We start from the raw sequence: 15203 nt of genomic DNA on the forward strand, positions 1-15203 counted from the left end.
TGCCAACTGCTCCAGCCTTTTTGTAAAACACTATGGACAATTCTCAAAAAACTAGAAATTGAGCTATCATTTGACCCAGCAATGCCACATCTGGGAATATACCCTGGGGTCCCAAAACCACACAATAGAAATGCTATCTGCACTTCTATGTTCACTACAGTACTATACACAATAGCCAGAATCTAGAGACAACCTGAGTGCCCAAGAAAGACAACTGGTCAAAGAAATTATAGTTCATCTACACAATGGAATACTATGCAGTCAACCAGGAAAAATGAAGACATGAAATTTGCTTATCAATGAATGGACATGAAGAGTGTCATGCTGAGTCAAATGAATCAGAAGGAGAGGGACAGACACAGAATCACTGCACTCATTTGTGAGATATAAAAAAACATAGTTTGAGACCAATATCCAAGGACAGAAAAAAACAGGAACCAGGAAGAGTGGTCCATGCTTGGAAGTTTGTCACAAGTATGCAGGGAGGTGAAGGGCAGTTAGGATAGAGAAAGGGCCACTATGACAATAATAGTTGGAAATGATCACTTGGACAAGAACTGAGTGATGAAAGTAGTAACACGATAACCTTTCAATATCTGTATTGTAAACCAGAATGTCCAAAGGAAAGTGAGAGAGAAAGAGAGACAGAGAGGAAAAGAGAGAGAGGAGGCTGTGGGGGGGGGGAGAGATAGTGCAAAAGTGCCTGCATAGAGGCAGGGTGTGTGGGGGGAGGGTAACTGGGGACATTGGTGGTAGGAAATGTTCTCTGGTGAAGGAATGGGTGATGGAACATTGTATAACTGAAACCCAATCATGAACAACTTTGTGACTGTGTATCTCATAGTGATTCCTTAAACAAAATAATTTTTTTAAACTATTGCAATGTAGAACTATCTCCCCATTGACTTCAACATACACTGTCAACTTCTGTAACCCACTGCACTCTTTCTGATCATTTTATATGGTTAGTACTTTGGTCCAGAGCACGTGAGCTGTACTAGAGAGAAGAGAGAGAAGCTTACAAACCTCATCCTGCAGGAGAGTCTTACTATACTCCAAGTGGTGCCTTTCCAAAATGGAAGATCCATGAAGTTTTGCTAATGGAGATGTGGATCTAGAAAGAAAGGATATGTCATACATTTAACTTTTCGAAAGTTAGATATAAATTAATCCAAATGCCTAACTATGGGTGAATGTGGTATATTAACGCAATTAAATACTATACAGCCCTAAGAAAGAATAAAATCATGCAATCTGCAACAACATGGAACTAGAGGATATTATCCTGAAGAAGTAAAGAGACAGAAAGACAGAGACAGATACAGAATGATCTCTCTCATATTTGGAACTTAAATATACACAGCAACAAAGGACCAAAGGCAACAGAATGGGAGAACTGATCCACACAAATTTGTTTGGAGTGTATTTGTGAGGATGTTGAGAGAGTCCTTGAAAGAGGGATGGGGTACACTGGTAGTGATGGAATTGTGTGCATGAAAACCATTACTAATAGCATTATATACCATAGACTCTCAATCAAAGAACAAAGATTAGATATAAATCCATAGAATATGAGATCTCTACTACTCTAAATTTTCTCTCCTCTTATCATAACTCCTGTGAACTGGTCAAAAGTAACATATTTGAAAGGTTTAGAATATGAGGCTATGCCACTGAAAAATATCCTTATAGAATCAAATTTGTTGAATATATAAATCAATTGAATAATTGAATTCTTTAAACTAGAAACCTGGCTCATTCCCTGAATCTGAAATCTTTACACTCCCTGGTGATGAACTAAGACTTACAGGACACTAGAAACTTTGTCAAAGCCCATATGATATTTTCAGGATTGTGTTCTTTAAACAGTTAACGATAAATATCATATGATTTCACAGTATGTGGAGTTTAAAGCAAACTAACACAAACTGATAGAAACAGAGAATAGAACTATCTTTGGCAGAAGTGGGGTGTGGGTGAAGTGGGGAAAACTGATGTGAAGGGACATAAAGGTCCAAACTTCCAATTATAAACTAAATTATAGGGGTATAACACATCCCATGAAAATGATTATTAACAATAGTGCATTTTGTGTTAAAATATTTCTATGAAACTAGATCTTAAAAGTTTTAACCCTAAGAAAGCAAATGAACTATTATGAAAGATACAGACCAGAGCTTCTTAGTTAGAGGTTAACCCTAGAGGTTCCCAGGCTATTCCCTGGGAATCACAGGTGAAAAATGAACAGGAGGCCATGGCGTGACACTGCCTCCTAGTAGGGCAAGAAGTAGGATAGGAGGGTCATGGGAAAGAAAAAAAGGCCACAATGGAGTCACTATTGAGAAAAAAAATTGAGAAACATTGATGTAGACTACTCACTGTGGAGATCACTCCATAAACAGCTATCAACTGAAATTAATATAACTTATATGCCAACTATAATTCAGTTTCTCCCAAAGGGGAGATACCGTCCACCTCTAGATAGTTACTTAAACGATCTCTGTAGCTTTTGACATGTGTACATAGATGTAAGTATAATTTTGTTGAGGTGGAATTTTTTGGGTTTTGTGGTTTTGCTTTCTGCCTTGAGAGCTAAGAGAAATTTGATTGAGAGTCTGGGGAAGGAAGGAACAAACAAATGAATGAATGGACTGAATCTCAAGTAGATTAAGTAACTTGTCAAAGGACCCTAAACCACAAAGTTGTTGGTCCCCGCACAACCACACTCCATATCTTCTCTCTTTAAATTGTCTCACTGTTTGAGAGAGAGAAGGAAATCACTGCCATTGAGTCAGGCTGCGGATAGGGAGGTGGGGAGTGGGGTGGTGATGGACAGGAAATTGGGGACATTGGTTCTGGGTAATGTACACTGGTGAAGGGATGGGTGTTGGAACACTATGTGACTGAAACCTAATTATGAGCATCTTTGTAAGGGACTAGTTCACAGTAATTCAATTAAATAAGATAAATAAAATAAAAATGTCTCACTATCTCCTGGGAGGGGTAAGTGATATAGTAGAGATGAGAATAGGGTGTAACTACAATACAGATAGAACACCTGTGAAAAATTATTGTCAAGGATATTGGCGTTGAATATTAGGCTGACCATAGCTATTGCTGAAAAATATCAAAACATGCTAATGACATAGTAATAATAAAAATGTCTAATATTTAATAACTATAAATACCGTACCCAAGTTGAATGTTTTATATGCATTATCTCATTTCATCTTTGCAGTGACACACAAGTTAGATACGATTATTATAATTTTTTCATCCATAAAAAAATAGTGGCTTACAAAATTTAAATAATTTTTAAACCCAGCAAACCAAAATCCACCTAAACTGAGATCCTGCACTCTTATCACTCTTGTCTTGGGAAGAAAAAAAGATGGCAATAATGTTGGGATGAAAGACCAGTTGAAGAAGAGTTTGGTAGAAACAAAAAGACCAGCAAAGTAAGAGCTAGTGAACCCAGAAAGACATGGTCTCTAGCTCAAGCTCGGGGCTAGGTGCAAGTGCAAACCTAAAAGTGATGCAAGTTGGGAAAAGAAAAAGTGATAGCATTTATGAGTAAAGCACAAGTACAGATGAGAATGAAGCCAGAAAGGAAAGGGAGGTGCAAGTATTCAAGGAGAAGAATCACACATAGTTGTGGAGGATGAAATGTTAAGGGAACAAAATGCAATTCTCAGATTTGTAAACAAGACAAAGAAGAATCAGATAGGTGAAGAGACAGGAACATTTTCTTTTCTCAGACAGGGAAAGCTCCTTCTAACATTACTAGTATATGTCTATGTTGCATACTTACTTCATCTGGTACAAATTATTGGTACCTCTGTGGTCAATGTCATGGCAGAAAGCAGCAGCGAGCATGGCAAAGGCTTCAAGGTCTGTATAATATTTCTTTAGTCTTCCTGTCTAAAAAATATATTTGATACAGGTATGTGCATGTGTTCATTTAGACTAGTACTCCAATATAGTACATGCAGTGAGAATCTGCCTGTGTGGGGAGGAAAATGGCTATGATTTCAGAGTGAGATGGTCTTATCTGAAGAGTGTCACCCTAGGTAACTGCAAAACCCAAGGAAAACCCAGAAAAACTGAAATTTTTAAAGAGGTAAGAAGGCAAATGAGAATCCAGCCAAAACTATGGGGTTATTCATTTTCCCTTGTATCATCTACTACTGGGGGCTGAAAGGATCATGTCTATGAATTTCAAAATGGCCCCTCTAAAATGATGGGGGGTGTCCATCGTGTAAGTTGACAATAATTTATGTTGCCCTGTACCTACCATCAGCAAAGTAAACATGGTCTGCCCCACGTTGAACCCATGCCGCCAGTTGTGGTAAGTGACAGAGCGGTATCCCTTTCTCACGGTGTACATCCATCTGGTTAGAACCTGCCACCAAAGGAAGGCACTCAGTCTGTGGACCAGACTTCTACAGGTTAGAAGGTCTGTGACCATCTTATCTAGAAAGCTATGTGGGTCTTGTTTGACAGGGTTTTGGTGGATCGATTGACCAAGTTAATAATAATTTAAAGTCTAAACTAAGGTTAATCTTCTGAAACACAGAAAACAGTGAAGTCTGAGAAACTGAATCACACTGTATTTGAAGTTAATTGCTGTCTGACCTCTACAGGTACTTTGAATTTCTCCACCGCATTTATTTCAAAAAACATTCGTAGTCCACATTTAATCAAGCCATGCTCTGTGATGGGAAAGTCGCTGAAGCGGAACTCGTACAGGTCCACCGCCTGTGGCTCTGGCAAATCCTCCTTCTGTTGGAACAAGCACGATCATGCTTAGATTACTTTTATATTTTCCCCCTGTGCTCTCACATATCTAAAGAAAATGACGAGAGAAGAATGTCCCATGGAATGCACTGAGCACCGAGTTGTCCGGCCTGGATATGAGGTTTACACAGTTCATCCTCTCAGTAAACCTACACAACCTTTCCCAGTTTCTGGTTCTATTAAAAAGCTTTCTTTCTTTGGAAACGATTCAATGCCAAAGCCTACTCCAGCAGCCGTTATCTCTTTATAGAGAAAATACCATGTTTAGCCATAGCAGGCTTACCTGTTTTTGGTACTCCATTTTTCTCTGTTCTTATATGGAACTATTCAATCTCAGTTAATGTCACCTACCATTATTTTATCATCGTCAGGAACACTTTTCCACTAGGCACTTTTTCAAGCATTCATTGCATACTAAGTCATTAAGTAACTGGTAAGCGTTTCAGAAGGAAACAAAAGAAGACTATCTCAAAATCAGAATTCCTGGCCCCCTTTCACAGTTAAAGTGAACCCATAAAATATCCTCTTATGTAGTAGTTTATCAGTTTGGTATAAACAAAAAGTGATAGAAATCAATACTTTGATTAGGGTGATAACTCTGGCATCCATGGTTAATTCTCTCCTCCTTGTAGGAGTCAAACAGTCAAAGTGTAACAGCAGAGGGAGCTTCTGTCACCACATTTGTCAATAAAGTGGTGCCCCTGGCATTCTGTGTCAGGCTAGCTTGCTCTGTGTACCCCCAGAAAGATCCCCTCTGATCAGTAGATCCTGGATCGCTGGGGCCAGGCTGTCATGGTCTTGTCCTACCTCCATGCCAGTCATCACAAGCTGTATCTCACTCATCTCTGATCATGAGGCTCTAGCCACACCTCACTGTCTTATTTCCTCTAAAACAGTGTGCCATGATCTTGTGTCTTTATCCATTGGTCATGCATTGCTTTTCTTTCTCCTATCTAGCCGTCTTGCTGCATGTGTCACCCATCTCTGCCTGGCTGGCTCCCGCTTTCCCCTTGCACTTTAATACCATGTCTATACCTTTTTATTCAATCATCTTCTGTGAGTGGAATCAGGATTTTGCCTCCTCAAATTCCTCTAGGCTCCAGAAAGGAACCTGAAGAAGCAGGTAGTAATGTGTCTAATTCAAAGTAGTTGAATGTTTTACTGTAATTTTCTCATGTCCCTTAGGTGGCCTGTAATTTGAAATTTACCAAGCTGTGTGTTGAGCTTAAAACTCCTAGAGTCTTAGGCAGTAGACTACTTTATCTATAATTGTACATGATCTCTGGGGATTGAACTATGGGGAAAAGAGAAGGGGAAGACAAGGAAAAATAGAAGAAAAACAGAGGACTAGATGGTCATTCTTTGGAATAAAAACTTTACTTTTAGTCCTGAAAGTTGTCAGTGAAGAGGAAAAATCAACAATTATTTGAAAAATTAGAAAGTGTGTCCTAACATATCTTATTAAGGAAGCATTAGGGGTAGAAGTAAAACACTTACCAAAATTGTGACAAGCTGTTTTTCTTCACAGTTTTCAATGACATCTATGTTTAACTTCTCTTTAAATTTCTAAAATGCAAAAGCAATTGAGGCATGACATTCCTATAAAAGAGAATATTTCTGTCTTATTATCTACTTTTATAATCAGTTAAAATATATATAAAGTTAAGGTAATTAATTCCATGACAAAGGAGCAATCTAGACACACAGAAGTTAATTTTAAAGGGTTTTTTTTTTAAATAACCTAATACAATTGATTTCTTCAAATCCCTAATGTAACATCGTGGGAGTGGAGGATGGAGGGAGAAAGAAGTCTTACTTCATGTAAGAAAGAAAGAAAAATGAATGCTTATACGGTTTTCTATTAGCTTATAGCAACTTTGCCGTATTCTGCTCATATTTTCTCTTAGTCAACATTCAGACTTTTGAATCAAATTTCTCTTAACTCTCAAAGCAGCAAGCAAAACCACAACAAACAAAAAACTCCACCTCAACAAAATTATATTTATGTACATATGTCAAAAGCTACGGGGATAGAAGGATTAGAGATCTTTTAAGTAATCACCTAGGACCAAATGTGATAACCTCTCAGTATCTATATTGCAAACCATAATGCCCAAAAGTAGACAGCAAGTATGGGGGAAATTGTCTGTCATGGAGGCAAGGGGAGAGTTGGGAAGGGGGGGTATATTGGGAACATTGGTGGTGGAGAATGTGCACTGATGGAGGAATGGGTGTTTGATCATTGTATGACTGAAACTCAAACATGAAAGCTTTGTAACTGTATCTCATGGTGATTCAATTAAAAAAAGGAGGGGGGAGGAATTGCCTAGAGGTAGATAGAATTTCGCATTAGTGGGGAATTAAACACTGTTAACAAATATCCACTCACTTCCTCAGTATCCATGATGAGAATAGTGAAGAGAAATGGAGGGATGTTAGGTAGAGAGGGGCATTTTATAAGTAACTGAACAAACAAGCAGTCAAATAAATAAATAATAAATAATAACTAAACAAAGTAAAAGTGTTACCTATCAAGGATTAAGTAAATAAGAGAAAAAACCAATTTAGTGACCATGAAGTAAGGATAGACATGACATGTGCTCAGACATTTCATGTGAAGTAAGAAAAGTGACTGTGATGTAAGGAATGACATGAAATGTGATGTAAGGAAAGATGTAAAAAGACATTGGACTGCTCTGCCACACTTATGTCATCATGATTACAGCTATCAGGTCAGCTGTTGGTCAAGAAGGATGAGAAAGACATAGATCAATGCAAACTCACAGTTTGAAGCCAGGCCCAATCAAGATAAGTTGACTTGTGGTCAATCCACAAATGCACAGATGAGAAATAGATGCTTATTGTAATATAAAACGTATTCTCACTGTTATGCAGCATTAAATAAGTGATTGACCTTCCTCAAAATATGTCTGGCTTTCCTGTTAGCACACCTGAATCTAGACATCAATGTTCCAGCTCCAATAGAGCCAAAAGCTGCGTTTAACAAAGTGCTATTCCAAACAGGCAGCCCGAAGTCCAGGAAGGACCTGCGTACACTGAGCAATCCATGTCCTTTCCAGTCCCCACTTCCTCTGTCTCCTTTGTTTTTGCCTGGGTCTAAGCCTACTCTCATTTCTCAAACACCAGGGGATTTAGGTGATTTCCAAAAATTATTATTAAATGCCACTTGACATTCACAGGACTGAATTCCCAACTTACCAGAATAGACATGACTTCATCAGGAGTAGCTTTGGTCTGGTTCATGAGCATTTCCTGGGCAATGTCTTTTCTGTTTTCCAGCTTATTCATTTTCTCATAGGTGTCAGTATTTAAAAGGGACCATCCAAGAAACTGTGTGAGAGTCTAAAGGGGAAATAAGAGAATTCAATTATCTAAAATTAAACAAAAGTTGATTCAGATGTAACAACCTGCACTTTCCTTCCAGTCAAACTCTACCATCAACAGCTTAGTCTCTTACTTTAACCTAAGGAAAAGCATACTAATAATCAGTACCAGTCAGACAATAAAATTAATTGAATCCTTGCCTTTCAATGTGAACTATGCACCATATATTTTCATTCTAGCAGAGAAATGACAAATATTTATTAGAATAATATATAATCTGAAAACTCAAATAGAAGATGGAGATGAGAGAAAAATGAGAAAAACTTAAGTGGATTTTGCAAATGAGAGAAAAATGGAAATATTTATTGAATATGTAAGTAATGCAAATCATTTTTTTTTTGGTTTTTGGGTCACACCCGGTGATGCACAGGGGTTACTCCTGGCTCTTCACTCAGGAATTACCCCTGGCGGTGCTCAGGGGACCATATGGGATGCTGGGATTAGAACCCGGGTCGGCCGCATGCAAGGCAAAAACCCTACCTGCTGTGCTATCGCTCCAGCCCCATGCAAATCATTTTTATTAAATCAAAAGATTATTCTTTGGCAGAAAATGTTAATAGAAATCAGGAAAATGGAAATGCACAGCAACGACATATTGAATACAACCATGTGTGATTCAAGTCTTAAGCCCTCTCTAATCATCATTCCAATATAGCAATTAACTATGCACCTTCTGTTATTAATTCAAACACTTCTGTTCATCTATAATTGTACTTACCTCAGTAATATGTTCATCATACTCATCAAAAGGTTTTCCATCCTTCCTATTGTAAAATGTAGCTACCCCCACAATTTCTTCTTTCTTGTTGACAATAGGTAATGATAGAACATTTTTAATGACCCAACCAGTTTCATCTACTGGTCCTTTCTGTAAAAAAAAAAAGTACGGAGGCATAATTTTTTTTAACTTTTAGTTTTGAAATAATGATCTATTCATAAAATGTTACAAAAGAAATGTACAGAAATGTCATCTGCACCTCTCCCCTAGTTTCTCCAATGATAACTTCTCATGTCACAATAGTACACATGAATTAGACACTAGTATGATCCACAGAACTCATTCAAATTTATATGCAACTATGCATGTGTCTATGCAAGTTTATCACATACATAGATCTGTGAAATCTCTACTAGACTCAAGATACACAATGACTCCATCACCACCAAGGTTCTTGTGCACTAATACTTTATACCTACTACCACCATACAATCCTTTGTTTTGGTTTATTTTCACTTAAAAAGGCAATAATCTTTGGCATTAGATGCACAATTCCTGCTTGTATCACACAAAGTACTAGAACCAAGAGATCATATTGTAACACTCTAACCTCTCTGTTCCCCAGCATAGATGACAATCTTGTCTTTATTGTTTGTTGTTCTTGATGTTGTTATTGTTGCTGGGGGTAGGGTAGGGACGGTGGGCACAGAGCCCTTCCCACTGGTGCTCAGAAGCCATGTGGAACCAGAAATCAAATTTAATACCTTGCCTATGCAAAACCAAGTGCTAAATCCTCTCCAGATGGAGTGGGGAGGCAGGGGACTAGTGGGGAGAGATATTTGAGAGCTGGAGATGAACGCAAAAAATTCTGATTGCAGGTGAAGCCCCAAAGAAACCCAACAAAAGTTTTTCTTTTTCTGATCACATTTGTGATAAACAGCATAGAAGGTCTAAGGAGAAGATCACCAGGAAAGCTAAATCCAGGAGGTGGGGTCTCTCCAGCCATCTTTCACACAGACACATTGTTCCTGGCATTACATTGTCCAAGAGTCAGAAAAAAGCGGGTAGTGGCTTGGAACCCCCACCCCAACTTTCCCACTCCCCAGTATCTAATCTCTTCCTTTCCTTTCCTTTCCTTTCCTTTCCTTTCCTTTCCTTTCCTTTCCTTTCCTTTCCTTTCCTTTCCTTTCCTTTCCTTTCCTTTCCTTTCCTTTCCTTTCCTTTCCTTTCCTTTCCTTTCCTTTCCTTTCCTTTCCTTTCCTTTCCTTTCCTTTCCTTTCCTTTCCTTTCCTTTCCTTTCTTTCCTTTCCTTTCCTTTCCTTTCCTTTCCTTTCCTTTCCTTTCCTTTCCTTTCCTTTCCTTTCCTTTCCTTTCCTTTCCTTTCCTTTCCTTCCCTCCCTTCCTTCATGCCTTTCTCTCTTTCTTTCTTTCTTTTCTTTCTTTCTTTCTTTCTTTCTTTCTTTCTTTCTTTCTTTCTTCTTTCTTTCTTTCTTTCTTTCTTTCTTCCCCTCCCTCCCTCCCTCCCTCCCTCCCTCCCTCCCTCTCTCTCTCTCTCTCTCTTTCTTTCTTTCTTTCTTTCTTTCTTTCTTTCTTTCTTTCTTTCTTTCTTTCTTTCTTTCTTTCTTTCTTTCTTTCTTTCTTTCTTTCTTTCTTTTTTGCTTTTTGGGTCACACCAGAAATACTCTGGAGTTACACCTGGCTCTGCACCTCCCGGAATTACTCAGGGGACCATATTGGATGCCAGAGATTAAACCCGATTTGGCCACATGCAAGGCAAATGCTCTACCCACTGACCCACTGTACTATTGCTTCGGACCTTCTAATACCCTTTTCATTTCCTTCCCTCTCCCCCCCTCCTCTTTGCCCTTCTCCGGAAGGTCTGCTACTTGATGGCCATCGGTTCTACCAAGTGAGTGGCATCTCACCATGTGTCCTAGTCACTAAAGCAAAGGCAGTTTCAGTGGGGTTGGGGGCCATGGGGCATGGCTGCGGCCCAGCATGGAAAGGAGAGGCCTGGCAGGAGTCAAGGTTACCTGAAATGTGAAGTACTCATCTGCAGGCGCATTCAGCATGTTACAGATCTGTAAAACAAGCAGAGATCAAAGTCCTGAAACACTGCATGGCGGAGCCTTAAACACACCAGGTGGAACAAAACAAAGCAGAGGAGCAGCCAGGGCTTCTTGCAGGTGAATTTTTTGAATATTTTATATTGAAATAGGCTGGAGTGATAGCACAGCGGGTAGGGCCTTGCACACGTTAGACCCGGTTCAATCCCTCCACCCCTCTCGGAGAACTTGGCAAGCTACCGAGAGTATCTCGCCTGCACGGCAGAGCCTGGCAAGCTACCTGTGTTGTATTCGATATGCCAAAAACAGTAACAAGTCTCACAATTCAGACGTTACTGGTGCCCGCTCGAGCAAATTTATGAATAGCGGGATGACAGTGCTACAGTGCTATATTGAAATATTTTAAATATTTTATATATTTTTTTCTTTTTTGGTCACACCCAGTGATGCTCAGGGGTTACTCCTGGCTTGCACTCAGGAATTACTCCTGGCGGTGCTTGGGGGACCATATGGGATGACGGGGATCGAACCTGGGTCGGCCGCGTGCAAGGCAAAACGCCCTACCCGCTGTGCTATCGCTCCAGCCCCCAAAATATTTTATATTTTAATATTCTCTGCTTGTAGGTGAATTCACCTAAAACATCAGGCCAAAGTTTCTAATCACACACTGAAGTTAGCTTCTTTCTTGCTGATTAGGTCTGATTAGGCCATTGGGCATCATTTCTCCTCCTTTTCATTCTCTCAGCCTCTGGGGATCATTCTTCCAAAACAACTTACTGTTCAGCGAGGGGAGAACACTTATTCTGCTGGAAAGGTTTGACATTGATGTGGGCAATGTTCCTTTTTATTTCTTTTTTGAAAAAGAGACTCCTGCTGTGAAATCTGAACTGAAAGAAGGTGACTAATGGGTAGGAGGAAAAAGCTCAGCAGTCTTTCAGCACATCAAAGTAAAGATTCCGTATGAGACATTTTAAGTACTAGAAACTGTTCACATTCATAAGGGCAATTTAAAATGACTAAAAATCCATTTTTAGTCATTTTAAATTAATTGTACCTTAATATATCTGCATTATCTGTAACTTAATATAGCTTAGGTTATATTAAGACCACAAATGGATCTTAATAAAAAAAAAACCTTGCCTTCCTTCCCACTAAATCTTATTAACTAGTTAAAGTCACAGAGTTTTTAAAATTTTATTTTACTGATTCACCCTGAGATATAGTTACAAGCTTTCATGTTTGAGTTACATCACACAATGATCAAACACCCCATCCCTCCACCAGTGCACATTCCCCACCACCAATATCCCCAGTATACCCCCCCTTTCCCACCCTCCCACTGCCTCCATGGCAGACAATATTCCCCATATTCTCTCTCTACTTTTGGGCATTATGGCTTGCAATACAGGTACTGAGAGGTCATCATGTTTGGTCCATTACCTACTTTCGGCACACATCTTCCATCCCAATGGATTCCTCCAACCATCATTTTCTTAGTGATCCCAGCTGCCTTCTCTATCCCAGCTGCCTTCTCCCCGCCCACTCATGAGGCAGGCTTCCAGCTATGGAGCAATCTTTCTGACCCTTATATCTACTGTCCTTGGGAAAGTCACAGAATTTTAAAGCTGAAAGGAATGACAGTCAAGTATTTACTGCAGATGAGGAAACAGAAGACTTAACAGGGTAAAAGATTTTGTTCAAATTCTTGGGAAGTAGGTAGATGAGACCTTGAGGGAGGGTTTCTGGAAGAGTCAATTTTCCTAATGAAAGGCTGGGAAAATGCATGATTTCTACCATTTGCCAATTTCCATGGTGTGAATACTTCCAACCGTTTGATAACTCTCTTAAAAGTTCCTAAAAAATTTACCAATCTGGTGAACAGGTGTGATTGGGCTTCTATACCACAAGTCCTTCCATACCCTCAGACACAAGCCAGTGCTGTGTAGAATGGTTGAACCATGCTAATTATTTTCATATGACAAACAGAGCAATGTGAAAATCCTTCAACTTTATAAATCTATGTTTCATATATAAGTACAAGGTATTTAATTCATTTTACTATTTAATTTGAGTCACTGTCATCCTATTGCTCATCGATTTGCTCGAGCAGGCACGTCTCCATTGTGAGACTTGTTGTTACTGTTTTTGGCATATTGAATACACCCACGGGTAGCTTGCCAGGCACCTGCTGTGGTGGGTGGGATATTCTCGGTAGCTTGCCGGGCTCTCCAAGAGGGGCAGAGGGTCAAAATACTGTATTCTAAACAAAAGTAAAGACTGAACAACTACATCAGTAAGAGAAATAAAGATTTTCTGTATGACGTTTTAGGTATAAGAAAAGTGGGCTGAGAGAGATAGTACAGTGAATAAGGCACCAGCCTTGCATGCAACAGACCCAGATCTAACCCTAGCACCTGTTAGGGTTACCTGAGCACTTTAATTTGAGTAACAACACATTATTTTGTGGCCAGCCCGGGTTCAATTCCTTCATCCCTCTTGGAGAGCCCGGCAAGCAACCGAGAGTATCCCGCCCGCAAGGCAGAGCCTGGCAAGCTACCCCTGGTGTATTCGATATGCCCAAAACAGTAACAACAAGTCTCTCAATGGAGACGTTATTGGTGCCTGCTCGAGCAAATCAATAAACAAGGGATGACAGTGCTACGGTGCTAAAGATATATTGAGACAAAAGCAGTTTATTCCTTATTTCTCACCTTTCCATCAATGATATGAGTTCTAGTGTATATATTTTCAGGCCTCTAGAGAACATTTCTCACTGGAAAAGGTCTTATAGGCTAAGCTTTTATCCCAATATTCAGAATCTTCTCCCCCACTCTCATTCTCACACTTCCACACTCTCCTGCTCTCTCAATTTACACATCATCATGGTTTTCTCTCATACCCTGTGCAAAGGAAGTTGTCATCTCTCTCTTATCTGACACATTCTTGCTTTCACAATTCTATCTCTAAGCCAATAAGTTTCATTCCAATGTTTAGGTTTGAATGTGTTCAATAACTTACAAATCCATTTTCAGCAACATATGTTGGTAATCCACTCACAAGAGTCCAGTGGGTCAGCAGGAGGAGTCCTTGAGGAAAATTAAGAAAACAAGAGAGAAATCATTGCTCTACAGAGAAATGCATAATATATAAATATAAATATAAAAGGCAATGGCTACAGCTGCATTATGACAACTCACGGAATCACTTTGATCTCTTCTTTTCCATGTAAAATTGTAATCAATAATTTTATAAAAGTTGACTTCCTAAGAGAAGAGGAAGATTATGAGAAAGGAGTCTAAACAATGAGTTAGCAAGAGTCACCTCGCTAGCCTGGGGACAGAACTGGGACTTGAAATTCAAATTCTTTACTCCAGTGTCCCCTGGAAAGGAGCAGGACTTGAACGCAGGCTTTCTCAGACCAGGGCCCTACCCTCAAGCAGGACTGTCTTCTGGTTTGAGTTTCTCTGTATCTTGCAGAGACATCATCAAGGAACAAGTGTGCAGGGGGCCAGTAGACCTAGTACAGCTGCTGAGACATTTGCCTTGCACACCATCAACCCTAGTTTGCTTCCAGAACCCTCTCTGATACCTGAGACCAGCCAGGTGTGTTCCCTGAGTCAGAGCCAGGAAGAAGCCCTGGGGACATACAGGTGTGCCCATCTCCCCATAAAAGAAAAGAACCAAGGAATTGTGTGCACTCACTCTGCCATCTGGTGTCTTGGGACCTTTATAAGGCTCAACTTCGCCAAGCTTGATAGGCCACTCATCATAGAGATTCCTGGAAGAAAATATATTTAAAATATTATTCAGCAAATATTCTGTGATCTAGGATGAGCGATTCTTACATGAATTTCATGTGTTTACAAATTGTTGTTAATTTGTAGAATTCTGGAGTTCTTTTTGAGTAAAAAAATCTATCTCGTCTGTAAAATTGGGGAAACAATAGAATTTATATTTTGGACTATTATTATAAATTAAGCGAGGATTAAATGAGTAATACATACAGAGCCTGACTTTGACACAGTTATTGTACATAAGATATATCAGTTCATTTTTACATAATTAAGCTAAATCAGTAGGTTAAAAGGCTTGACCAAGGTCATGCTGAGTGACAAGTGTCTTTATCAACTCTTTAGTATCAGAACTTCCCAGAGATATCCAAATAACTTTTCCAGTAGTTATTGGTTTTTGACTTTAATTTCTAGAGTACAATCATG

The 15203-nt window shown here is 39.3% G+C and overlaps 1 protein-coding gene across 1 annotated transcript in view; it reads right to left on the reverse strand.

Moving 5' to 3' along the window:
• PDE6C (phosphodiesterase 6C) overlaps positions 1-15203 on the reverse strand; it is a 60079-nt gene that overhangs the window by 30407 nt on the left and 14469 nt on the right. The window contains 13 exon segments of the mRNA XM_055119255.1: positions 1027-1114; positions 3812-3921; positions 4295-4402; positions 4636-4782; positions 6295-6363; positions 8017-8160; positions 8921-9070; positions 10954-11001; positions 14005-14055; positions 14057-14072; positions 14184-14218; positions 14220-14249; positions 14689-14762. Of these exon segments, the coding sequence (XP_054975230.1) occupies positions 1027-1114; positions 3812-3921; positions 4295-4402; positions 4636-4782; positions 6295-6363; positions 8017-8160; positions 8921-9070; positions 10954-11001; positions 14005-14055; positions 14057-14072; positions 14184-14218; positions 14220-14249; positions 14689-14762 (1070 nt within the window).

The sequence above is a fragment of the Sorex araneus genome, chromosome 11 (genome assembly GCF_027595985.1).
Source record: "Sorex araneus isolate mSorAra2 chromosome 11, mSorAra2.pri, whole genome shotgun sequence".
NCBI classification, from domain to species: domain Eukaryota; kingdom Metazoa; phylum Chordata; class Mammalia; order Eulipotyphla; family Soricidae; genus Sorex; species Sorex araneus.